Consider the following 24354-nt stretch of genomic DNA (forward strand, 5'->3'; position numbering starts at 1 on the left):
CTCCCCCCCGCCGCGCTGAGGGGCGGCGGCCGCGCCCCGGCCCCGCCCGTCCCCCCGTGCCCCCCGGGCCGTCCTGGGGCCGTCCCGGAGCTCTCCTCGGGGCCGTCTCCGCCCGCCCCTCCCCGGACCGGGCTCACCTGCCGGGGGTGGGAAGGGCCCGCAGCGCCGGCCCGGAACCGAAACGCGCCAGCGCGGGCCGCGCCCCGGAAGGAAACGCCGTGCGGACCGTGCGCCCGCGCACCGCCCCCGCCCGCGGGGTGTGCCCAGAGGGGGTGGGGCCGCGCAAAGTCACGTGATTGCCAACCCTATATAAAGGCCGCGCGGGAGGCTTGCGGTCTCTTTGTTCCTGAGGCGCGGAGGGGTGGGAGGGCTTCGTGCGGCCCCCGCGGTGAGTGCGCGCTTGTTCTACCCCCGGGGTGGGCCGGCGGGGCGCTGCGGGGACCCTCGGGGTGCGGTGGGGTCCCCGATGAGCGCTGGAGCGGGAGGATGGGGGTGGATTGCGCCGCCGGGCCTAGGCCGCTGGTACTGTGCCTCGTGGCGACCTCGGCGCTGTGCGAGCGGGGTCCCATGGGGGCCCCCACGGGTTTGGGGGTATCAACTTGGAGGTGCAGGGTGATACACGAGGAGCTGAGTTGTGGGGTCTTTCCCAGGAGCCCTTTTTCCGTGGGAAACGCGCCTGGCATGTGGCAGTGTGGGATGGGCCCGCTGCAAATGTAAGCATTACGGATCCCTGGGTTTTGTGGGTTGGTGCCTTTTTTCACTGTGCGCTGGGCTTTAAAGGTGGTTACTTTGGCGGATAAATGTGTAAAATGCGATTGTAGCGTTGTGGAAGGGTTAAGGATTTCCTCCGCTACTGAAATGTGCACACGATGCCTTAAAGGATTAAGGGTTGGCCTCGCGGCCCCAAGGCTGCCAGAGCTCCAGGAGCGTTTGGACAACGCTCTCGGGGACAGGGGGAGATTGTTGGGGTGTCTGTGCAGGGACAGGGGTTGGACTGATCCTGGTGGGCCCCTTCCAACTCAGCATATCCTGTGATTGTGGACGTTTAAAGAGCAGTGGCTCACTCGAACTCCCTTATGCCCGCACGTGATGAGAACTGCGTTGGTAGGGACATCTGAGAGGGTGATTGATGAATGCCAACGGATCTGAGCTGGGCAAGGGACACTTGTGGGCTGTCTGGGATAGCTGAGGTGCCACGTGGGCCTTTCTGAGCAGCCAAAGGTCACGGGGCTGATCCGGTGATCGAACAGCAGAATTTCAGCTGTAGAAAGTAAAGTACTTCAGTGGTTCTGTTCTGCGTAAAAATACAGGCAGCAGTTATTTCTTGTGTCCTTGTTTGATCAAAGAGCAGAAATTTAGATTGTGTCGAGGGAGACTTTAAAGCTCAGAGTGCTTTGTATTTTACTTTACATCTCTCAAAGAGGTATCTGTAAAAATAACATTCTTTAAAGAAGAAAAGCTAATATGTCTTCTTGTTTTCTGTTTAAGATGCATCAGCTATGCTATTCCTTCTTGTGGCTTCAAAACAGGTAAGTTTTGCTTCTAAAATAGAGAGTTTAAATGAAAAAATACGTGGATTCATGTACAGCAATTAGACTGGAGTACTCTTGCATCAGGGAGTTACAGGATCAGCACTGGTGGTGGTGTCTCCTCAAGCACTTCTTGTTTGGTTACTGAGAAAAGTCACCCCTTTCTTTGTCCTAGGAAAGGATTTGGGAGGCTCCTGTTGTTTCTAAACAGCTGGTCAGCCTGTAACCAGACCACAAGAGTACCCCAGATCCCTTTTTTCCTGCATTACTGCTGCTTCATTATTCACAGCAATAAATAACTTGGAACACGTTGCAGAAAAAGTGTAACTGAGGAGATTGCTGTTGACTGGACTGCAGAGCCTGTGATGGTTTCAGTATAAAGAGTAGTGGACAGAAGTGATTTCTGAAAACTCTGTGCTGAGGCTCTTTTCTGTGCTTGGTGTGGCTGCCAGAGGGGCTCCCAGTTCTACAAACTCCTGAAGCTGTTCTTTCTCTTCCAGATCTGCCACCAAATGCACAGCCTTGATGCCCCTTCACAAGGTAATACATAATTAATGAAAACTCAGCATGAAATTATGCTTAGGGTTTGTCTGGGCAGTGTCTTTTGCTCTGATAACATACGTCAGTGGTCAGACAATTCCCTGAGCCAGGTTTTCCCTCTGGTGCCACAATGATGACACTTATTTGCTACTCTTGACCAAGAGAGTGATGAGCACTTTTACCACCATTACAGTTTTCTGAGGCACAGCAACTTAAGAGTTCCCCTCAATGCTTTGAGTACTGAATATCTTATTCACAAGCTTTTTTCTTCCTCCAGGATTTGACTCCTGCACTCAGCAGACGTGCAGAAGGAACATCACCTGGTGAGAAATGTGTGCTTTATGGTGGGGTTTCTTCCATGGGGTTGTTAAAACACTGCAGCGGGAAGGATGGGATGTGCTTTAAAATTAGTTTCCACTAAGACCAGAAGCAATTTATACTTGCTAGTATTCAAATTTGTGAATGTTTCTTTGTTTTATTGGGAAAACTTAATTGTAAAAGCTGCGACAAGAGGTGATTGCTTGGTAGGATGATTCCAAAGCAGATACAGTGATGATGGCATAGTTCAGCAGAGCATCCTGTGGTGAACACTTCTGTCTTTCGCTCCTATCTGATGTGTCTGCCTTTTGTGATCTCATCAGGAGCTCTGGGCTTGGACACCAAGGCTGAAATAACGTCTTTTTTTTTTTTTTTTTCATTTGTTGCAGGCACTGGGAGATGAGGCTCTAACCTGTGCAAGGTAAACATTGCATTGCCTGTGTCTGTCCAAACTCATTTGGGTCCCTGCTGTGTGAGGGGCTGCTGTGATGACAGCATAGTTCAGCAGATGAGCCGTGATGATCACACTGTCACTGTCTTTCGCTCCTGTCTGATGCAGCCTCCTGTCCTTAGGCTGTTCCAGTCAAATCATGTGGAAAGCTGAGAGGGAAACACTTCCTTTTGATCAGTAAATGTGTTCTGAAAATTGATCCCAGAAAATCAGTGAATGGGATAAACATAAAGTTTAGTGGGATGAATAGAAGGGTATAGAGTAGGCTGTGCTTGTAAATTAAACACAAGTACAGCAGAATAAGGTTAATCAGGTGTTGATGCTCCAACTTCTGAAAGGGTTTTGTTGCTTTACAGATTGCCCTGGACAGAGGAGACCTGTGCCTCTTGTGTGAGAAGCTATTTCATCTGTTACTGATGTTGGTGAAGCCAAGGCCTTCCTAATTGCAGGTAATTAATAAACCATTTTTAGGGTTTATTGGACACTTTTGTCTGCTGCATTTGAGCTTGGGTGTTTGCTTTTGGAGATGTCTGCAAATTCCTTGTGTTTTCTCTGGAAAGCGTGAAGCAAAGTGTGCTTTCAGCTTCCCGTGTTACACTATAAAGCAGGAAGTAATTGTGGTGGTAAAGATTTCTGGAAAGTGCCTGTTAAACCTGAGTGGTGAATACCATAGTACTCTGAATTTAGTGCCCAAAATGCTTATCCTGGCTTAGCATGGCTGGGGTATTAACACGAAGTTGATGTCACTGAACTCCGCACTCCAGAAGTTTGCTCCTTCCTGCAATTTCAGTTGTCTCTGGAGCTGAGGGATAAACTTACTGGGGTGTTGGAGCTTGCTGGGAGCTGACTTTTCTCTGGGAGGGGATGGAGGTGAGGCGACCTCTACTGTAGATGATGTTGAATCAGGTCTCTGATCCCTATGAGGACAAAACTTGACCAAATGCTGATACAGTATTTTATTGGAACTATTCTTATGCTAAAACTTCCTGCTGGACCTTGTCTAATAGGAAATTTTTCTCTGCAGGCTTCCAAAATGTTTCTCCTTGCAAGGTGGGTATTTGATTAACTCTGCAAGTATCAATATTCTAAAATACGCCCAGAAGTGAAGTATTTACCTTCTTGTTACCTGGGGGGAAGAGGCCAGTGGCTGGTGTTGTCTGCTGCTTGCCATCTCAGCCAAAACCGGAGGATGTTTAAAGGGGGAACTGCCTGGATAAGGCCCAGCCTTGGCAGGCTGGTGTGAGCTTCCAGTGAAGAGCTGAGCACAGAGAGTGGCCTTGATGGCACTGCTGGTGGATTTGCAGCCTTGGCCTAGAGCAGGGACTGACAGAGCTGCCTGTGTGATGAGATGTGACTGCCCTGACTCCAGTTGTGGAGGTCTGCCATTAGCTCTATCTGACTGCAGGCACCTGACTGAGTTTCCACCCTCCTCTGCTGCTTTCCGTGCTGTCCTGATAGTTTGCATTATTCCAGGTGCAGTGGAGCTGGGAAGTGGGGCAGTTGGGAGTGCTGCCAGCAAAAGGTAAGTCGCCAGCACATGGATTGGAACTGCTCAGAACTGTGTGATACAGGGGATGGGGAAGTTTCTAGATCCTATAATTGCAGCTGCAGCACCAAGCAGAAGGTTTCTGGAGGATTTTATTACCTTTACCAGGTAAAAACCCCACATATTGGCAGCAGCCTGCAGGGTTCACTCACCCAAGGTGCTTCATATCTCATATTTTAAAACTTTTAAGTGTTTTCTGTAACTGAGAAGAAGTAATAGGGACCATTTGGAATGTCCAACTGCTATGGGCTCCTTGAGTTCCTCGTTAATGAGTGTGTGGTAACCTGGCAGCACAGAGCTTGTGCTCACCAAAGCCAGTAGTTAATTAAGTAGTGGGCTCTTGCAGGGAGTAGCATTAATCTTCAGGGCTTACTGTGGTGAATTATTTTTCTTAAATGCTAGATCAGGGCTTTTGCATGATGTGAATGAAGATGTGGTTGGGGATAAGGTCTGAAATGCTGAGATCGGATCCTCTGAGACAAAAGTGGCACAACATCAAGCTGCTCTAAGCATGTACTGTTTGTGATGAATTCTAAGCAATGGGAATCTCTCTGAAAGAGTCTGAGGACAACTCTTGTGCTGAAACAGTACCCACATTCAAACTAAATCCTGAAGCACTGCCAAGGAGAGAGTGTTAGTAAAATTTCGCTTCTTTACAGGGTGAATCTCGTGGGGAGTTCCTGTGAGAAACAAGGTGGATGTGCCTGAGGAAAGTGTAGAGTACATGGGGGTTTGTAATTCCTGGAATACTGTCTTTGTGCTGAATGCCTAGGTAGTGGTACCTAAAAGGTGTCCTGTAAGAGATCTGATTTGTCTTCCCTTTATTGTATTCTGATTCTCCTGCTCCCATCTACTGTGGGAATAAACATGTGCCTGAAGCAAGAATGCACTTCCGTGTGGTTCTGAATTTGCCATGAAAAGGAAGGGCTGTTTCTGAGCAGGTACCTGAGTGTAGTCAGTGGTAAACTTGGTGTGGAGTTCTGACTGAACAGATGTGGCCTCAATGACTCTAAAAATTGGGAGTTTATTGCAACGTTGCACTGTGTAATTAAAAGAAAAACAACTCTATATTCTCTAGTTGTCACTTCTCAGCAATTTTTGCTGATCTTTATGCTGGCTCTACGCAAATTTAGACTCAAGTTCTAGATATTTGCTGTATGATCTTGTTTCCCAACAGACTGGTTCTAATTTTTAAAGATAGGTTCTTGGGATGATTTCTATGAGACTTGTAATTTGGGTACCTAAACTCATTAAATACAATTTTCCAATGGGGAGAGACAGCATCACAAAGCAAGTAGTAGCTTTGTACTTACCCTGTTTCTTCCAATGTTTGTAATTCTGTATTTCCAATTCAGTTAGGATTTGTAAGCTTTGTGTCTCCTATATTTGGGTGTTGCAAGTTGAACTTGTGAGTTGCCAGCTGAAAGGCAGCCTTCCCCCAGGTGAAATTAGTTTGGTGAATAGGAATTCATAGATAAACAAACTTGTATATAGTGCTGCTGTCTGTTATTCTGAAAGTACCTCTCTCTTCTCAGGAAAGGACTGTGCTGTTTGCAGCCTCACTGGGTAAGTCCAACAGCTGAACTGTATTATATATTATTGGGAATGTTTGTAGCCACTGATGAGATTGATTCTGCCAGATGAATTAGTGTGATTTTACCCTTTCCGTTCCACTTTGTGCTGAGGTTACAGAGCTGATGTGGAGCCTGTACCACTTGTGCTACTGCATGTGCTAATTGTGTTTTCTTCTGGCTTTAGGTGAGGAAGCAACTTTGCAATTACTGTATGAAGAACTGAGAAGGTGAGTGTAACTGCAGTAATTAAGACATTTCTTTGCTGGAACAAGTGATGATAACCTTAGCTTGAACTCTCTCACTGAACAGAGATGAAATTCTAAGGGCTGAGATGTTCCCAGCAAGTGTCTTGTGGTGGTTTGGTGTCTTAAAGTGGTTCTTATGTCTGTCTTACTAGGTGGAGGATTGCAGTATAATGGGCCACACTTGCATGAACAGCATTAAAAAGCCCAAGTGTTTTTTACCCCACTGGTAATGTTTGCCTGACGCTGGTTGGAGCCAATAAAAATCTGCAAACTCTGCCTGTTGTTGTGACCTCCTTTCCGACCGGAACAGCTTGGTGTGAAACAGCTCTAGGCTACTGTATAAAAGCTTCAAATGCTTGATTTAGAGCAGGGACTAAATTAGGTGAAATGCTTGCGAGTGTCTTAACTGGGGTGTCCAGTGCTGCTGGTGTGCAGGCCGCAGCTGGCCTGGCCAATACCAACATTTAGACAAAGGCAAACAATTAAAGGGGTAATTAGTGTGTTGTAGGTGAGAGCTAAACTTACTACTACTTTAATACTAAAATGCCCCCAGTAATCCTGGTATTATGTGTCCAGGTGTGCACAGAACAAGCACACTGCTTGGACTTTTCCACTGGAATTGAGCAAGACAGGATTTGGCCTCCATGAGGGGAAAAAAGTGAAGAGGTGGGGGATTTTGATACTACCAATTAAAAACCAAGTTATTAATAATGAGGCAGGAAAGCCTGCTAAGGTGTTTCTGCTTCCTGAAACTCATTAATGATAGATTTCTATAAAAAATTCATTTTTAAATTCCTCTGTCTCAGGGTTGATGTCAGTATTGGAAAAGTCAGCTCTATGGAGAACTGAATTCTCCATGACACTTGAGCTGTTGCTGTAGCACTTCTAATGAGAAGTAAAACTAGACATCCAAACTTTGGGAAGGATTAGTTTCAGATTATTGGTGTTCCCTAGAACCCCTCAATTAAGAGTAAGCTTGTACTATCTCCCTCCTACTCTACCTGGTACAATCTACTTGAATTTAAATAACATTTTGTAGACAGAGCTTGAGATCATTTTAGCCACAACAGTATTTCATCCTAGAGAAGATGAATTAGACATTCTGTGTCCATGTGCAAATTAAATCTCTTCTGCACTAAAGCAAAAGCCATTAATAAGGTCTGTTTTCATCCAGAGCTGATTAGTAGCCTCTTAATATTCCCCCCACCATGTTACTTTTTAAAATACCACACTTCATTGTGCCTGTTGAAGAGCTTGAAGGGACTGTCATAGCCTGCAGTATAGAAGAAGTCTTCATGGAATGGTTTGCCTCTGTTTCTTAAGGTTCTGGCCAAGACTTCAGCTTCCTCAGCATATTTCTCTGGGGAGGCAAAGCCACCAAAGGACCTGGTAGAAGTGAAAAAGGGGTTTTTTTTTTATTAAGAATTCAAGCCCCTGGTTTTAATTTGCACAGAAGGAGATTTCACGTTTGCAAAGCATACAGTGTTTTAACACTTGTGATGCAATTACTAGTTAAACTAAGGAGAACAAGCTGCTTAAGAGCATATGGCTGTTTATCCTGGTTTTAAAAGCAGGACTTGAAACAGCTAACCACCCAAGTTGATTCTGAGAGTTGGTTGACATACGGCCCAGGTGTTGCTTCGGGTGTATTTGCTGTAATAAAGAACTGCCATGCAGTGTGGGAGTTTGGGGCTATACCGTAAGGGTGCTAGAAGAGTGGTTTGGATGTTTTGTAGCACAAACTCTTAAGATTCTGGAGGCTGCACCTGCATAAAACCCACTGTAATATATTCAAGAGTAGGCTCAAAAAGTAACATTTTGAAACTTGGTCATTTCGTTCTTAATAAGACACCTGAATGTAATATTTCCAAATGCTTGGGTTTGGGCAGTGAAAGCTCTGGACAGCAGGACATATACCCAAGTAAAAATCCTCCAAGAAAGAGTAGCCCACAGCTCAGTGAGGGCACCCAGTGAGCTGGGTTGGTGTGCTGCCAGCGGTGCTGCTTGTGCTCACCGGACAAAGATCGCCGCTGCCTTCCGCTCCTCCACGAACACGTCGGAGTCCATGGGCTGGGGGGGGGAGTCCTGGTGTTCAAAGGGCACAAAAAACGAGATCTTGAAGTCTGTGCAGCCAGATTTCACCAGGCAGGTCACTGGCACAGTCATGTCAATCTTCATTTCTGGAGGAGAGGAAAGACAGTTGTCAAAGCCGCGTTCTCCAGCTCCTCTGTTTTGTACTACTCATCTTCATCACCTTGCCTTTCAGACCCAGCAGATCCTACCTCTCTCATTCTTTCCCTGAATGTAGTGGAAGAGCTTCCAGAAGCCCTGGCGCATGGCTTCCTTCTGGCTTTCCCCCCTGATGACTGTGCTCACCCACTTGGCCGTCTCATACTGACGCAGTTCATAGTCCTTGGCCTGCAAGGGAGCAAAAGTCACAGTAACCAAGAGATGGGTATTAAAGATGACCAAAATTAATAGCTACTGTTTCCAAATCAGCGTGAAAGCATTGTCGCACTTACCATTGTCTCTGTTGAGCTCCACCGAGGGGACTGCAGGTCCAGGGACAGGAATGTTTGCTTGAAGGATTTGATCATCTTGCCAGAGCTGAAAGGCAGACACAGTTCATTGGTGTCTCTTAAATCTGGTATTAATGAGCAGAAAAAGCACTAGGGCTTTCTGCCTAATGGTTCAGTTGTCCTTGAAATGGTGAGAGGCCTGAATTCCTGCTTATCCTCCCCACTGATTCAACAAAAAAGAGCTGAAATCATTTCAGTCCTCAGGAACAGTACCAAGACCAAGAAACTGCCTCTCGGCTGCTGTGGGAGCATTCATCTCTCAGGTTACCCTGCCTTCACTTCTCTGTGACAAAAAGGCGTTTCCTGGCAGCAAAACAGAAGGTGGAAATTCTGCAAGTGGGAGTTTTGTGGAAATCTGTAAGTAAAAAGGACTTGAGGATTTCAGTCTGTTTGCTCCAGGATGAAAAACACTGGTGTTGGTGGGTGCTCTGGTATTGACTTACTGGGCCTCTCATAATGACTTTGCCTAAACTTCAAAGTTAACTTGGCCTTAACTTTATTTGGTGTCTCATAATAGCTGATACCTTTCCTAAAAGCCTTTAGCCTCAGGGCCCTGTGGATAAATGAGATTTTCTGCATTTAGGAATGAATACTTTCTTTCCTTCACACAGGAGGAAAAAGCTGAAAATTTGAAGACACTGTCCCAAAACAAAGCAAGTGAAAATACTCAAAATCGCCCTTGAAATAATCACATCTGATTAAAAGCCTTGAGATTTTTAGGAGCCTTCATTTATGACTTTTGTCATTACCAGGCAGATTGTAGCATGTAACCTATATCCTGACAGTCTCAGCTTTCCTGTTATATCACTGTCCTTTGCACTTCATGTTGCAAAGACAGCATGTAGTTAATTCAGCAATTATCTCACTTCCTAGGTCATAGGACATTGTTTTCTCAGATTATAGCTCAGTTACATGTTTTGTTGGGTAACAGAACATCTTTTCTAAACAACTATGCTACCTAACTACTGTTTCCATCTTCCTGTGACATGTGGAGTACTGTTGAATACCGTTAATCCCCTTTCCATACCCTGCTTTGGAAGAATTCTTTTGGGGAGCTGAGGTTGAAAAGCTTATTAAAAAACCTCAAAACAACAAAACACACCAAAACCAAACTAAACAAACCTTAGAATCTTTAAAATTAAGTTGTGTAGTGCTGTTGAGCTTCTCCCAGCACTCCTTCACTTGTCCCCACAGAGCAAGGGGAGGTCCCAGAATCCCACAGCAGGACACTGATGCCAGCAGTTAAAGGCAGGTCCTGTCCCAGCCTGAAGGTCCCTCATCCTCAGCAGCCCTGACCACAGCGATGGTCACCAGGGGCTGCTGGGCAGTTGTACTCCAGTAGAGTTTTTGTCAGTGGTGTTTACAAAGCATAACGCTGAAAGTTCCTACAGTAATTTCTTTATTGCCGTTTTTAGGGCAAAGATGCTGCTGCTTTGCTGTCACTTTGCTTTCTCTTCGCTACAACATGATAGAAAACACATTGATCCTCTTCATGTGTTCCCTGGGGATGTGAGGAAGCAGAGGAGTAAATGTTTCTTTGTTTTAACACTGGTAGTAGCTACTGGACGAGCTGCCTTCTGTCTACATGCCCATTCCAACCCCTTTCCAACACACCTTTCCTGAACTGCTGGGTAGATCTCAGCTCTGGCTTTGATAATTTTTTGGCTAGTACTGTCAATGCATGTTAGAAATACTTTTTAATTAAATAAAACAATGCTTTGGGGTGGGAGAGACAAACTGAGAAGACTGCTCCAGATGTTTACAGCTGAGTTCATTTTAGATCTACAGGAAAGCTGAGCTTTGAAGTGTCCATCTGTTCATACAAATATGACCGGGGGTGTTCAGGTTTTCCTGCAACTGTTAACACGTGGGCCAGGGGGACAGTCAGTAGGTTACACCACTGCCACAAGTAAGCACAGCCAGAACATGCCATTCCACAAGCCACTAATGCTGTTGAGGAAGAGGGGAAAGCAAACATACTTACATTTTCAGCTGTCTTGTCCTTCTGGCTGTTGCAGTCTGTGCTGCTGAGGCTGCACATCCTCATAAGATGCTGCATGTCAGTGTTTATTTGAGTTTGGGCAAGCTCCTCCCATGCCTCAGCCCTACTGGAGGGGGCTGCTGTTACGAAAACCAGAAGGCTGGAGCCTTGTGCTGCCCTGGGTCTCATTGGAGAACCCCCACGCAGACGCCAGAAGCCCCACCTCCTGCCCACGAGGCAACACTGGGCCAGTGTGTGAGCTGGCTCTGTAAACACTTCTGCACCCTTGTGTAACTTCCCCCGGTTTCCATGGCTGTGTGCGTGCTGGTGTCAGGGTCAGCAGCAGGTTTAGTGCTTTGGAAGAAAGAATTTTGCATAAATAACGTCCCCCTAGACTTGGATTACGGGAGAGTGGGGGCACAGAGTGCCAGCTTTTCCTTTTTCACCCCAGGGGTGAAGGGTAGGTAGGAATCTGGCTGCACACTCCGCTGAGACCATCCTCACGAGATTTTTGCTGGCATGGTATGAAAGGCAGCCAGTGTTCTCTGCTGGCTGGCTGCTCTGAGCGGTATTTGAGGCTAATCAGTCCCCTTAGCCCTTGGATATCTGCACAAAGGGGTTATACAAAGCTATTGTGAAACCCTGCCCTGTTTGTAATACGCACAGCAGGGCCAACACTCTTCATTTAACCAGCTGCAGCTCCAGACAGAGTTGGGTACCAGCACAATAGGGCAGATTAAACTCCACAGTTTGTGTTCTGAGGACACCCCCCAGTTTGTCATGGTTTGTGCAAATTCCTTGCAGCCAAATTCAGATAAGCTCTTGGGGACGTGTGACATCAATAGCGGGGATGACTTTTAGCAGGAAACACACTTGGCTTGCAGGGAACTTCATCGGGATGCTGTGTGATACGCTCCTGTTCTGAAAGGGGGAATAAAACCCAAACCATGCCAAACAGCAATTGTGAACTTATCTCTAAAGCCACAAAGCTCTCCAGAGCCACAGAACAGGGTGGTGTACAGGGAGATTTACTGCTGGAGTGTATTAGAACATGCTGAGGCCTGAAATGCAGAACCAGTTCTCCTCATGCTTTGTACTTTAATTTTATGGAGTAAAATGTTTCTCACTTTCACCTGTGCTCTGCTTGGGTCAAACAGAAACAGCAGCAGGGCCTTTGGAGCAGCAGAATCTGCTACTCCTTGGTCTTTGCTCAGGAGCTACGGGCTTGTGTAAGGTGAGCTGACACCTTCCTCTGTCACCCCAACACTCCTTCAAGCGTGTCCTGGTAATTATTTTCATAGAACGTGGAATCCTGGAATGGTTTGGGTTGGAAGGGACCTTAAAGATCCTCTCTGCCATGGGCAGGGACACCTTCCACTTGACCAGGTTGCTCCAAGCCCCATCCAACCTGGCTTTGGACCCTTCCAGGGATGGAAGTGTTCTTGAACAATACCCAGCCACAACAGTTTGGTAAATCACCACCAGTGTACCCCAGTGGTGAGCGCTGAGGAGAATTACCTTGAAAGGGCAGCAATAACTCTGTAGATAAACACAAGCCCATAGTGGATTCTCATTTCTGAGGCAGAGAGGCCCAGAACAAACCCCCAGTCAGTCTGTGTGTGTCCAGCTGATGTCCCTGACAAAGAGCTGACTGTTCCTGGTGGAGCAGCCCTGGGCTGGAGAACAATCCGCAGTGTTTTCCCCAGGGGTTGTTTTCCAACAGGCTTTGTTTTTCACATATACATTGAGAGAACATGTCAACAGCTGGATGAGACAGCAGGGCAGGCATGAGGACATGTATTCTGTACACAACTATATACATTCCAAAACTAATTAGTGGAGGGAGTGGGATTATGGTGGAAGCTGACACAATCTCACTGGTACCTCCAAACAGGGGAAAATTTGAGTATGCAGCAGTCGTTAAGTCTCAAGGGCTCTGTGACAACTCTGTGTAATGCCATGAATATATGTCTGGGACTTGGCTGGTATTTTCTAGAACAGCTGAGAAAGCAATGCTCTTCTGTACTGCTGCCTTAAGGAGTAGGGATGAGGGCACAAGCACAGAAAAGCACAGGGTTTGCACCTTAATTTTACCGTTTTCATCAGGCACTTCTGTGCAGGAACTGGTAATGAACTGGTACTTCAGAAGCAGCTTTGATGGGAAAAGGAGAAGGGCGAGCCTGTGATATGATCACTTGTGATTTCCACTTTTTCTCTCAGTAACAAGCCCAGACAAGACCTTAAGCAACATTCTCCAGAGCAAAACTGCTTCCATGTGCTCTGTGGCAGCATTACAATCCTGCTGTCACATCTGTGCAGTTGTGTGGCAAGTTACCTTTATCCTTAGAGGCAAGCACAGACTGCTTGCACAAAAAACAGGAATCTTTTCCACTGACCTAATTGCGTCAGGATTGGAGAAACCCAGGGGACAAAGATGTTTTGTTACAGTGTGATTAATGATAACTTTGAGTCTTGTTCTTGTAGCTGCCAGGTCTGTGGTGGGATCCGAAGAGCTGGGGTGTGAGGGACAGAGAGGGAGCGTTGTCCCTTGTCTGGCCACTCACGTGTTCTAACGAGTGGTCTCATCCCAAAGCTCCAGGCAGTTTTGCATTGCTGCCTAAGCCTGTCAGGAAATAGTTGTCATTTAAAGTTTCATTTAAAGGAATTGAGACTCTTCACTTATAAATGGCCTTTGCTTTTGCAGACTCATGCTCATCAGATGATGCAGAAGCCCTCACTTCCCAACAAAGAAGTTGAGCATGTGATGTTACTGTAGTTACTGTCCAGGGCAGCAAAAATGTCCTTATATGTTGTTAGATGAACTGTGGTTTGCTGCAAATTCATCTCCCAAAAGAAGCCTCTTATGTCCTTGCTCTAAAGAGAGAGAAAGCCTCCATTTTACATCTTATTTTCATTTCCAGTATGGAAAATGAAGAAGCATAAGTGTACCATCTTCTAAGGAAGCAGTTGAATGTACTACAGTACTGTTCCAAGGAACGTCCTTATTATCCCTTGTAAAATGTGGAAAGGAGATCTCTGCCATAACTCCAGTGAGGGAGTATTTACACCTTATGCTCTGACCTACACGTTTTATATCAGCACACTGATTTGTTACGGTTGGATTTGCTCTCAGCCAAAACCCATTTGCTTTCTGGAAACCTGCATGTGGATTTTGTCCATGTTTTCCCCCGATTCCAGCTAGTTTGTTACAAATGACACATGAAACTACTGCCTCTCCCTGCTACCTTGAACAGCTGACTCACTGACAGTGTTACCTAACTCTTGCTGAGTGAGTGATTTCTTGCTCACTTCATCAGGGATGGCCTGGAACTGGCTGCTGTTGACCAAATAAAAACCTTCCTACACCCAACACCACTCCAGAGCACTCTTGACTTGGTATTTTCCAAGATTCCTCCACTGGAGATCACATTTTGGAATCATTCTAGGTTTGGGGAGTTAATCTTAAATAAATCCTTCCTTCCAGCTGCCATGCAAAACATTCCAAAACCTTCCTGTCTTCTGTGCATGGAGCCCAGAGAGAAACTTCCTCAGCTTTATATACTGCCTTATTCACTGGCTTCTTTCCAAAATAAGGGATATTTTTAACATGGATCTGTTTAGGGATCTAGCAGCTGAACCCTACATGCAATTAGCTCAGTAAACTTTAGCCAGCATTAATACTTATCTAAATCCACAGAAACTTCCAGTCCTCTCTGAGTGCTGGAAGGAGAGGAATTCACCTTCTAGAAATTCATCCACATTCTGCTATTGGCAGGTTCTTAGAAACAAGACCGTGAAACCAAGTGAATTTGTATATTCAAGACAGGAATATCTCATCCAGGGAAAGAGGTAACAGTGCTTGCTGGGAAAAAGCCTTGACACAAATCTATTGCACTGCTATTTGGGCTTTTTTAAACTGACATTTAACAGTGACTTAAGCCTGAGGTGAACACACCTTCTTTGCAAACAGAGGAGTCCAGCCCTATAGAGTCCCAAGGACCTGAGAACATGTCCAGAGGTGATGGGACCAGGCCTGGAAAGTCAGGATTCGTATCTTAAAGAAAATACTCTCCTAAAATAGTATTTTCCACTTCTCCCAAAAAGACATGAAAAGGTAACTGAAGCTGAGGGTTTGTCTCCTGAGCTGCTTCCTGAGCTTAGTTGCTTGAATATGGATCATGTCAGAACTTCTCCCATCTTCTGACAGTGGAGGTGTTGGTAGTGGGTGTGGGGTTTGGTGGGCACTTTCTTTATTTAGATGATGTGAGTGAGGCCTCCAGAGATGGATTCTGGTCTGAATTCTGGACCAGAACCTAGTCTGTCATCCTTTCCTTTCCCAGGGTGAGCCAGTGCTGGTTCTGCAGCAGGTGGCACTGTTGGTTGTGTCCAGAGGTGAGTTTTACTTTAATATTAATGTCCCTCAAGCTCTCTTGGTTGCCAGTGGTCGCTTCAGCTCAGTACTGGATCCAGTGCACCCTGATAGTTTGTTCTGTTTCCAAAGCCATAAACTTGATTATACTGTTGACTGTTAATGGGAAGGTTAAACATTTAAACATCTTAACGTGTAAAAAATTATCTTTGTGTGTTAAACATCTTTTATGCAGCAAACACACCAGCCTGAAACAGAGAATCACAGAATGGTTTGGGTTGGAAGGGACAAAGAGCTTCTAGTTCCAACCCCCTGCCATGGGCAGGGAATGTCTCTGTAGGACACTTAAGAAAATGCAAAGTTGGGGGGAAAAAACACTTAAACTGGCAAGTTTCCAGGCAGAATCAATAGCGAACCTAACAGTTTAAAACTCAGATGTCTGAGAGGCTAGTATTTCTTTTGATTTTTGCACCTTTTGATTTAGAGCAGAGAAAATGAGGTTGATGTATAATGACATCACACCAATCTTCCCAGATGATGTGCTTCTGAATACCAGCCAGCCAAGATGATATTTAACAGAATTTCATCACTTTCACAGGTATTGTCTTTCTCAATTTTCATTTAGGCTTGGATACTTCTTATTTGTTCTGAAAACAGACTCGAGTCTGTCTTTGGAAGAAAATTACATCTGGATACATTTATTTATTGCAGAAAGAAAGAAGCAAAACTGTAGTTTGATTATGCTGAACCAGAAGTGCACTCATGGTAGCTTCAGAAATGACAAAAAACAGGTGTCAAAACTCTGTATAGGTAGAGACTAGTGTGATTTGGAGAAAGTGGAAGTGAAGTTGTATTCAGTGTAGAAATTATTGGAAATGTTTATACAGCAGCAACACAAAGTCTGAAGGAAACTTGCAGGGCCTTTATGTGTTTATAACTTCCCTATTTGAAATTACATTATGGAGTTGTTTAGATAAGCTTTTGACATTCATGTTCATTCCTTTTCCTTACAGAAAAATTGCTAGAATCTGTAAAACCATATTTTTATTCCTATGCTTGTTTTGGAAAAACAGCAACTGACTTTTGTTGCTGCTTTCACGGGTGTCCTTATTATCCTCTGAGCTTCGGCACCACTGACACTGCATTGCTTATTTCAAGGGAAGTGGGAAGACACTTTTCTGGGCACTGCACAGGATGCTGCAGCTGCAGAGAGCCTGAACTCTCCTTCTGCCTTGCCCAGAATTTACAGTGCAGGTTTTGGAACCTGGGTGTCAGTTCATGTGTTCGGATTCCCCACACTATAAATTCCCACAGTCGTTGAAGCTGCCATTCCTTCTGGCTAAAGCACAGTTCTTTTTCCTGCTTGTTGTCAGTGTAAATAATCAGAAAGCCTTAGAATCTTCGCCATCGTTTTTTTTAATTGCATCCCTTCCAAAGGTAAGCAAAGACAGCCCTGAAACAGGAAACCTTCAGCCAGGGACTAGGGGAGAGGGACAGAGGCAGTGAGGGGAGTCAGAAACAGTGATCAGATGAGGGAAGACAGTGCCAACCCTGAACTGGGGCAACCTTAAAATTTTTCAGAATGTCTCTGAGCTATTCTAAGATTTTAACCCCCACTAAGCAGCTCTAAACCACTGTATAGTTCTTCTAAATTGTTCTAAAAGTCCTTTAGTTAGCCTAAAGAGCTCTAAGACCTCTGTATTGCTGCAGAGACAATTGGCTAAAACCAGATATAATTTACCCAACTCTAAGCAGTCCCAAAAGTACTCTAAGACTCTAATTGGCTCTAAACTGCCACTAAATGGTGCTAAACACCTCTAGGAGTTTATTGCCACCTTTAAAATACCTTTGCACTTCCTGAAACAGCTTTAAAGATCTGAAAAATAGCTCCAGATTCCTCCAGAACTCCTCAGAAGCACTCTAAGCAGTTCTGAGGAGCTGTAATATCCCTTCCAAGAGTGCTTGGGTCCTCTAAACAGCACTAACATCTTTCTAAACCTTCTCTAAGCAACTTTCAGATTCATCTGATCTTATCTAGAGCTCCTCTATATTGATCTGAAGATCCTCTGGGCATCTTGAACTCCTCTAAGGAGCTCTAAACCTCCTTGAATATGCTGTGAGGTGCTCTAACCAGGCAGCTACAAAACACCTCTGATGAGCTCTTACAGAGCTATTATTACACCCTCTAAATCACACCCTTTAAAATCATTTGACTGATTCTAAAACACTCCGGAGTGATAAACCAGTCTGGGCTTCTTTAAAGAGTTCCAGAATGCGCCACACTGCTCTACAACCCACCTAGACAGCTCTAAAACTCTTCTAATTGAAGGTAAACCATAAACAATGGTGAGAAACTATAAAAAAAGCCTCCAGTCTGAAAGCCCTCTAACCAACACCGATACCTAAAATTCCTCCACACTGCCTTAAGCAGCAGTAAAATGCTTCAAAACAGATCTCACCCCCTCTCAGTTTTCCATGAAATGGCTCTAGAGCTCCTTTTTGCATTTCTGAAACTCCTGCTTAGAGAAACAGTGCTAAAACTTCCCTGAGGCTCTAAAACCACGCTGAACTGCTCTAAATTGATCTAACTCCTCTAAAACCCCTGTAAACAGCTCTAAGCAGCTCTAAGGTCCTGTAAAGTGTGCCAGAACTCCTGTAACGTACTCTAAACTCATTTAGCTTTTCTAAACCTCTTCTAAACACCTCAGAGCACCCCTAAACTGATCTAAAGCTCCTCTGATGCTCTAAGCAGCACTAATGTGTCTCTAAAGACATTTAAAATGCCTCTAAATCCCTGCTGTACAACCCTGAACTGCTCTATGCAGCTTTAAAATTCCTCTAAAGAGCTCAGGGCAGCTCTAAAACCCTTCTAGACCAATCTATGACTCCAACAGACTGTTCTAAGCAGCTCTAAACCACTTCAGGCTACTGCAAAACTTCTATGCTGTTAACAGTAGCTCTAAAACTCCCTTAAAATACTTGGAATACCTTGTGAACTTTCTCTAAGTGGCTCTACGGAGCACTGAATTGTCTCTTAACCTCAAGAAATACACTGTTGTTTTGGGGAGGTGGCAGAGGTTGTGAGAGCTGGGGCTTTTCAGCCTGGAGAGAGAAATTACCCATAGGAACAGAAGAGTTTAGAGAGGAGGGGATTTCTGGCAAACAAGATGACCCTCAGAGAAAAGCATGTGCTTTGGGAGGACCTGCTAATAAAGCTAAACCCCAGAGAAAGTGATCTCTGTGTAGGAACAGCCCACAGGGAGCATATTTCGGGGTGGGGGAGGAATACCACAGCCCTAAACTCCTGGGGTTACTATGTGAGCACATGAAAAATGTGCTCCCGGAGCACACAACAACAACAGGGGATTGTTCTCCCTGCAGGCACTGGGTGCTCTCAAAACACACTCTGATGGGGGTTCTGAGAGTGCACCCTCAAGACAGATGTTTTGAAGGTTTATTGCCATGAATCTGTCCAGGGCAGATTGACATAAGACAGTACCTTGTCTTATGGAGTGCTGGTGGTCTGTCGAAATCACCTGGAGAAGATTTGAATCCAGGTCCAGCTGCAGTTCTGGTGGGATGGAGGAGGATTGTGCTGTGCACGGCTGCCATGGGGCCACACTTGGCACTGCATGCGGTGCACATCTGGGAAAACCATGTTGGGCTGCATGCAAGGAGCAGTTGTAGCTCCCCACGGGCCATTGTTTTCTGCTCTCGTCATGGTCTGACCTCCGTTTGCCCTTCACACAGAGACATGGATCCATGTGTCCCAGAGCCAGGACACTGTGCTGTCATTGGGAGTGCTTCCAGCACCTCAGTGAGGCTGAGAGGGCATGAGATGAGATAGCAGGAAAAAATCCTTCCCTGGCTGAGCGTGGTGAGGCCTTGGCACAGGTTGCCCAGAGAAGCTGTGGCTGCCCCATCCCTGGGAGTGTCCAAGGCCAGGTTGGACGGGGCTTGGAGCAACCTGGGCTAGTGGAAGGTGTCCCTGCCTGTGGCAGGGAGTGGAACTGGATGATCTTTAAGGTCTCTTCCAACCCGAACCAGTCTCTGATTCTATGATTGTCTCCACCCTGTTATTTTGGCAAATTTTGAAAAGTTCATTTATTTATTTTTATGTTTAAGTTTGCCGATAACGATTAATAACCCAAACCAGCCTTACTTTTTGCACAGTGTGGGCTGTGGGAGCCCGTGGGGGTCGTGGCTGTGCTGGGCGTGCCAGAGGGCAGGGAAGGGGCTGGGCGAGGGAGGGCTGAAGTGGGTTGGACAAGGGAAGATTGGGCGAGGGAAGGCTGGGCTGAGGCTGAGGATGGGCTAGGTTGGGGCTGAGAAGGGCTGGGTTGGGGCCGAGAAAGGCTGGGTTGGGGCTGAGGAGGGCTGGGTTGGGGCTGAGGACGGCTGGGTTGGGGCCGAGAAAGGGCTGGGTTGGGGCTGAGGAGGGCTGGGTTGGGGCCGAGAAGGGCTGGGCTGGGCTGAGAAGGGCTGGGTTGGGGCTGAGGAAGGGCTGGGTTGGGGCTGAGGAAGGGCTGGGTTGGGGCTGAGAAAGGGCTGGGTTGGGGCCGAGGAGGGCTAGGTTGGGGCTGAGGATGGGCTAGGTTGGGGCCGAGAAGGGCTGGGCTGGGCTGAGAAGGGCTGGGTTGGGGCTGAGGAAGGGCTGGGTTGGGGCTGAGGAAGGGCTGGATTGGGGCTGAGGAAGGGCTGGATTGGGGCTGAGAAAGGGCTGGGCTGAGGCTGAGGAAGGGCTGGGCTGGGGAAGGGGCTGGGTTGGGGCTGAGGAAGGGCTGGTTGGGGCTGAGAAGGGCCCTGGGCTGGGCGGAGGAGTTGGCTGTGAGGAGGGGCTGGGGCTGAGGCTTGAGAGGGCTGAGCTGAGGAGGCTGAGCTTAGGGCTGAGGAGGGCTGGGTGCTGAGGAGGGCTGAGGCTGAGGCTGCTGGGCTGGGTGAGGAGGGCTGGGCTGGGGCTGAGGAGGGCCGGGCTGGGGCTGAGGAAGGGCCGGGCTGGGGCTGAGAAAGGGCTGGGTTGGGGCTCAGGAAGGGCTGGGCTGGGGCTGAGGAGGGCTGGGCTGGGGCTGAGGAGGGCTGGGCTGGGCTGGGCTGGGAGGGCTGGGGCTGAGGAGGGCCGGGCTGGGCTGGGAGGGCCGGGCTGACGGGGCCGTGCAGCGCTGTCAGGCGGTGCCGCGGCCCCCGCCCCTCACTCCGCCTCCTGCTCCCTCGGCCATTCCCAGCCCGCCGCCTCCCGACGTGCTCCCGGCGCCCGCTGGAGCGGCCCTGGGAGGCGCCGAGGGGCTGCTCGAGGTGAGGGGGAGTTAGGGGCCGTGCCGGGGCCGTGCCGGGGCCCTCAGGGAGCGCGGGGAGCCGGGTCTCTGCAGAGCCGGGCCCTGCCCCGCTGCCCGCGGCCCCGGAGGGTGCTGGGGCACGGCCTGCGGCTCTTGCCTTTGGCAGAAGTCGAACTGCACTTGAATAAAGATGGTAACCGCGTTTACCCCTTTTTTCTTCAAACAGCTCAATGACATCCAGAAAGAAGTTGCAGGGTCTTGTAGCTGCTACAATTACTCCAATGACTCCTGATGGGTGAGTTGTCAAAGTTGCACTGATTACTGTTTCCTTAGACTTTTACTTTGCTTCTTTCATATTTGGAACTATCTACGTTGCTCCTTTCTTTCTTCCCCCTTTTTCTTTTTTTTCTTACATCAGATCTCAGGTGGGATGTGGGAACTGTTAGGTTGGTCCCACTAGGACCAGAGTGAGATTCCCTTTCCTCTGCCTCCTCCTGCTGCCCAGCAATTGCTGTAGGTCTGGGTTGAGAGAGTTTGGATCAGTCTCACTTCTCTTTTTCTGCTGCCTTGTAGGTGCAAATTAAATCATAGTAAGCTTATACGTGAAGAGTATTGCAGTGTTTTCACGTTTGTTAAGGAAAACCACAGTCCTAGTTAAAAAGAGCTCTTGAGAGCTAGAAAATAATTGTCAGAACCTGAAGGCCTTTTAGATTCCACTTTACCCTAGCTAAGTCATGCATGCACTCGTGTGTGTATGTGTGCTGGGATTAGTCTAAGCCTGAAGAAAATACTGCAAGGAGAGCACAGTTCTGAAAATAACATCCAATCGAAACTTGAAATTCAGCTTTCCTCAGGGCAGGGGTGGCTAACAGAACCCTCCCGACTGCATTTTGGTGTTGCAAGACAGAGTTTCCTGGAGTCAGCAGAGAACCCTGAGCTCTGGTGGGGGATGTGTCAGGATATGTTTGTTTTCAAGGGAGATGGTGGAGATGTGCTACTTACGACTGCCAAAAGTGAACTTCACTTTTTAAAAGTGCTGTACAGCTTGACACTGTCCCAGTCAGAGAACTCATTCACTTGCAGGCACTGCTTTGATCCTTGCTTTAAAGGAAACTTGTTTCTGATTTCACTTTTTATCACAACTCAAATTTATAGAAACATGGTATTTAGAGAGTGACCTGAGCCCTCTGCCTGGAATGCATGGTCCTGGTCTGATATGTTCTGGGAAGACAAATGTGGAATTTTGGGTGACGTGTAAGACCAGTCAAGGCACCAGAATTGAGTTCCAGGCTATAGGGTTTGTCTGTATGTTTAACAAATGATACAACAGCCAAATATTATACACTGGTAAACAAAACAAGTTTGTCCTGCAGAGAAGATACACATAGAATTCTATTTCCCCTGTTTCTTGGGGAAGTCTGTTGCTTTCCTCATCCTTTAATGAGAGAGAGAGAGAGGTCAAAGTCACATCCAGCAGATGCAATTTCAGTGTCTGTATCCAGAAGCAGTTTAACTATTTGCCAGCACAAAATCTTTATGCTCTCAAGAGGACTCCTGTTTCCCTCAACAGCTGAAAAGGTTTGTCTTCTATTCTCTCATACCTCCCCAAAAAAGTCCCCTGCTATGATGAGCCTGCAGTAATTCCCAATTGGGATAAAAGGTTGGAACTACTTGTCAGGAGGAAGAGAAACTGGAAGAGGGAATTCAGAGCTGAGCTATTACCTCAGATGTTAAATAGATGCTGAGGGTATCATACCTTGGTGTACAAATGCAAGGCTTCAAAATACATGGGGTTTTTCTTGTTTCTTAATGACTAAGTTAAAGAGAACTGTGGATGGAGACCTATGGTTGCTGTGATTCCTTTCTCTGCAGACAAATCAACCTTCCGGTGATCCGTCAGTACGTGGATTATCTGGTAAACAAGCAGACTGTGAAGAATGTTTTTGGTGAGTGTTTCTTTGACTGAACCTGTGTTACAGCCCTTCTGCCTGGATGGAAATCCAGTGATATCTCACCTGATAAGAGCTGTAGTGGGGGGACTGTGGATGTAGGATCATCCTGACCACTTATAGTCACCAGTGGAGAGAGAGCAAGAGGTACTTAAGGCATCTGCTTCTGCCCACATCCCATTTCTGTGTGGGTAAAATAAGTGTTGCCCTCACAGGGTTACACTCCCAGAGGTGACTGGATAATGTGTTGGCAGAGAAGGCTCACTGAGTGATTCTCCCCAACTCAAAGAATGTCAGTTCTTGTCTTCAGTGAAAACAATGTGTGTAGGTGAGGCCTCACCCCGTATGTTGTGTGTCGAAACAGTGAATGGCACGACAGGAGAAGGCCTGTCCCTCAGCATCCAGGAGAGGAAGCAGCTGGCAGAAGAATGGGTGTGCCAAGGAAAAGACAAGTGAGTAGCTGAGAGGGAACAGGGGATTCCAGATCTCATGTTTTGATGTTGGCATGCCTCGATTGCACAGCCAAATTTGCTGATGCCTTTTTACTCCAGTATTTTGCTGTTGGGCTTTGTTCCCCAGCTCCTTTGCCACTGAGCTGTGTTTTTGTCACTGCCAGTTAGCTGGTGTCCATTTTTTTGACATTTCTTACAAGCTTTGGGAGCTTGTAAGAGTCCTTCTCTTTGGTACACTGAGGGGTGGGGGGACAAGAAAGGACTTGGGGGGGGAAAAAAGGCCTGTGCCCTTTGCTTATTCTCAAGAAGAATTGAAAATAAAAAGCATTCCTGAACCTTTTAATGTAATAAATGATTTGGAAGGGGGAACCCAAGGTGTCAAATGTTTAACTGCTTCCCCAAAGGTGCTAAATCAGAGACAAAAGAAAGAATTCAACCTGGATCTGCATAGTGTGTCCAGTTGCAGCTCCCTTCTCCATCTCCCGTACCTGCTGCCTTCCTCTTACTTGGTCTGTCAGAGGATGTGCAGGGCAGGAGGTGTTTTACGGGGAAGGGTGGTGAGCAGAAATAAACTGGTGCGAAGGCTCACAGCTTTCACATCCCTAGCCTTTATATCCATATCTCCTGTGGATATAAAGGAGAAACACAGCAATGGGACTGATGGCCTGAAACATGGGAGAGTCCCTTGGCAGGAACAGACAGGCGCTCAAAGCTGCTGCTGTGAGGTAGGTCTGCAGAGAAAGAGGTTTAGAATGCAAAGATACACTTTGATATCCTTTACTCTTCCTGGCTTCTCCTTACACCCTTGACGTCTTAATTTCAGCTTCCTAATAAAATGCTGAGATTTGTCCCTCCTGACAGCCTTGCAAGTACACCAGCAAGGAGTCACACATGATCCATGCTTGCAAGTGTGATTTTTTTCCACCACCTGTCGCTTGTCACTGTTGGCATTTTCCCTGTGTGTTGGTTTGTCAGGTCAACACAGGCTCAGATCCTTTCTAGGTTCTTGTTCTGTGGCTCCCCAAGCTCATTTTGGCAGCCTGGCATTTTTCACCATCACTGAAACCTTTCCAAACCTTCTGAATTTGGGGTTTTTTTGGTACAGATTGGATCACGTGATCATTCATGTGGGAGCACTGAGCCTGCCGGAGTCCCAAGAGCTGGTGTGTACACGATATGATTCCTTTTCACTGTGTGTGATAAATATAAGCAGATTTTACCTTCAGGTACTTTCCATTCGGTCTTTTACAGGCAAGACATGCAGCAGCCATAGGTGCTGGTGGCATTGCTGTCATAGCGCCCTTCTTCTTCAAACCCACAAACAAAGGTGAGTACCTGTGATTGCTGGGGCCTTTTTATTGCCCTCCAAACCTTGATCGTAGATAAAGGATTAATACCATCTCCTTTCTTTGGAAACTGTTCTGGTGATAACGTTTGCACATTTGTCATGGAAAAGCAAAACCTACAAGAAGCGTTTTTTTAAGGATGAGAATTTTAAAATTCTCCTGGTAAGAAGTGGGAAAAATGTCTTTTGGGATGTGTTTTGTT

The 24354-nt window shown here is 46.7% G+C and overlaps 2 protein-coding genes, 1 long non-coding RNA gene and 7 other non-coding genes across 13 annotated transcripts in view; 9 read left to right on the forward strand and 1 right to left on the reverse strand.

The window, feature by feature from the left end:
• Positions 1-330: 330 nt before the first annotated feature.
• Positions 331-6479, forward strand: LOC113989170. 2 transcript variants are annotated; one of them, XR_003541148.2, is made up of 12 exons: positions 331-388; positions 1489-1529; positions 2030-2069; positions 2347-2392; positions 2777-2808; positions 3195-3287; positions 3863-3888; positions 4312-4360; positions 5044-5114; positions 5920-5950; positions 6143-6185; positions 6356-6479. It is a non-coding gene; the product is annotated as an uncharacterized LOC113989170 (long non-coding RNA). The 2 variants fall into 2 exon arrangements; XR_005563080.1 differs by lacking the exon at positions 331-388 and adding an exon at positions 518-713 and having other exon boundaries at positions 5044-5950.
• On the forward strand, positions 1077-1158 carry LOC113989181. The gene has a single exon (XR_003541159.1). It is a non-coding gene; the product is annotated as a small nucleolar RNA SNORD74 (small nucleolar RNA).
• On the forward strand, positions 1887-1954 carry LOC113989178. The gene has a single exon (XR_003541156.1). It is a non-coding gene; the product is annotated as a small nucleolar RNA SNORD75 (small nucleolar RNA).
• LOC113989176 lies at positions 2193-2274 on the forward strand. Its single transcript, XR_003541154.1, has one exon. It is a non-coding gene; the product is annotated as a small nucleolar RNA SNORD24 (small nucleolar RNA).
• Positions 2525-10877, reverse strand: HEBP2 (heme binding protein 2). The gene is made up of 5 exons (XM_027723496.2): positions 10767-10877; positions 8726-8810; positions 8486-8621; positions 8218-8383; positions 2525-7589 (listed from the first exon to the last, which is right to left on the reverse strand). The coding sequence occupies exons 2-5, from the start codon at positions 8798-8800 to the stop codon at positions 7415-7417; spliced, it is 552 nt and encodes a 183-aa protein (XP_027579297.2). The 5' UTR covers positions 8801-8810; positions 10767-10877; the 3' UTR covers positions 2525-7414.
• On the forward strand, positions 2611-2691 carry LOC113989177. Its single transcript, XR_003541155.1, has one exon. It is a non-coding gene; the product is annotated as a small nucleolar RNA snR60/Z15/Z230/Z193/J17 (small nucleolar RNA).
• On the forward strand, positions 2864-2950 carry LOC113989182. Its single transcript, XR_003541160.1, has one exon. It is a non-coding gene; the product is annotated as a small nucleolar RNA snR60/Z15/Z230/Z193/J17 (small nucleolar RNA).
• Positions 4899-4974, forward strand: LOC113989179. The gene has a single exon (XR_003541157.1). It is a non-coding gene; the product is annotated as a small nucleolar RNA SNORD79 (small nucleolar RNA).
• On the forward strand, positions 5998-6072 carry LOC113989180. The gene has a single exon (XR_003541158.1). It is a non-coding gene; the product is annotated as a small nucleolar RNA SNORD47 (small nucleolar RNA).
• Positions 10878-20279: 9402 nt separating the features above from the next.
• The window catches only part of DHX9 (DExH-box helicase 9), a 37425-nt gene continuing 33350 nt past the window's right edge, over positions 20280-24354 (forward strand). Inside the window, exons 1-6 of one of the 3 annotated variants that reach the window (XM_027723471.2) lie at positions 20280-20424; positions 20632-20700; positions 22278-22351; positions 22719-22806; positions 23912-23969; positions 24058-24133. In XM_027723471.2, coding sequence (XP_027579272.1) covers positions 20636-20700; positions 22278-22351; positions 22719-22806; positions 23912-23969; positions 24058-24133 — 361 coding nt within the window. In that variant the 5' untranslated portion in view covers positions 20280-20424; positions 20632-20635. The remainder of the gene's footprint in view (positions 20425-20631; positions 20701-22277; positions 22352-22718; positions 22807-23911; positions 23970-24057; positions 24134-24354) is intronic. The other 2 variants (XM_039380119.1, XM_027723470.2) reach the window with 2 other exon arrangements.

Source organism: Pipra filicauda, unplaced genomic scaffold (assembly GCF_003945595.2).
Source record: "Pipra filicauda isolate LSUMZ 115617 unplaced genomic scaffold, ASM394559v2 scaffold185_size1782982_pilon, whole genome shotgun sequence".
In the NCBI taxonomy this organism is placed as follows: Eukaryota; Metazoa; Chordata; class Aves; order Passeriformes; family Pipridae; genus Pipra; species Pipra filicauda.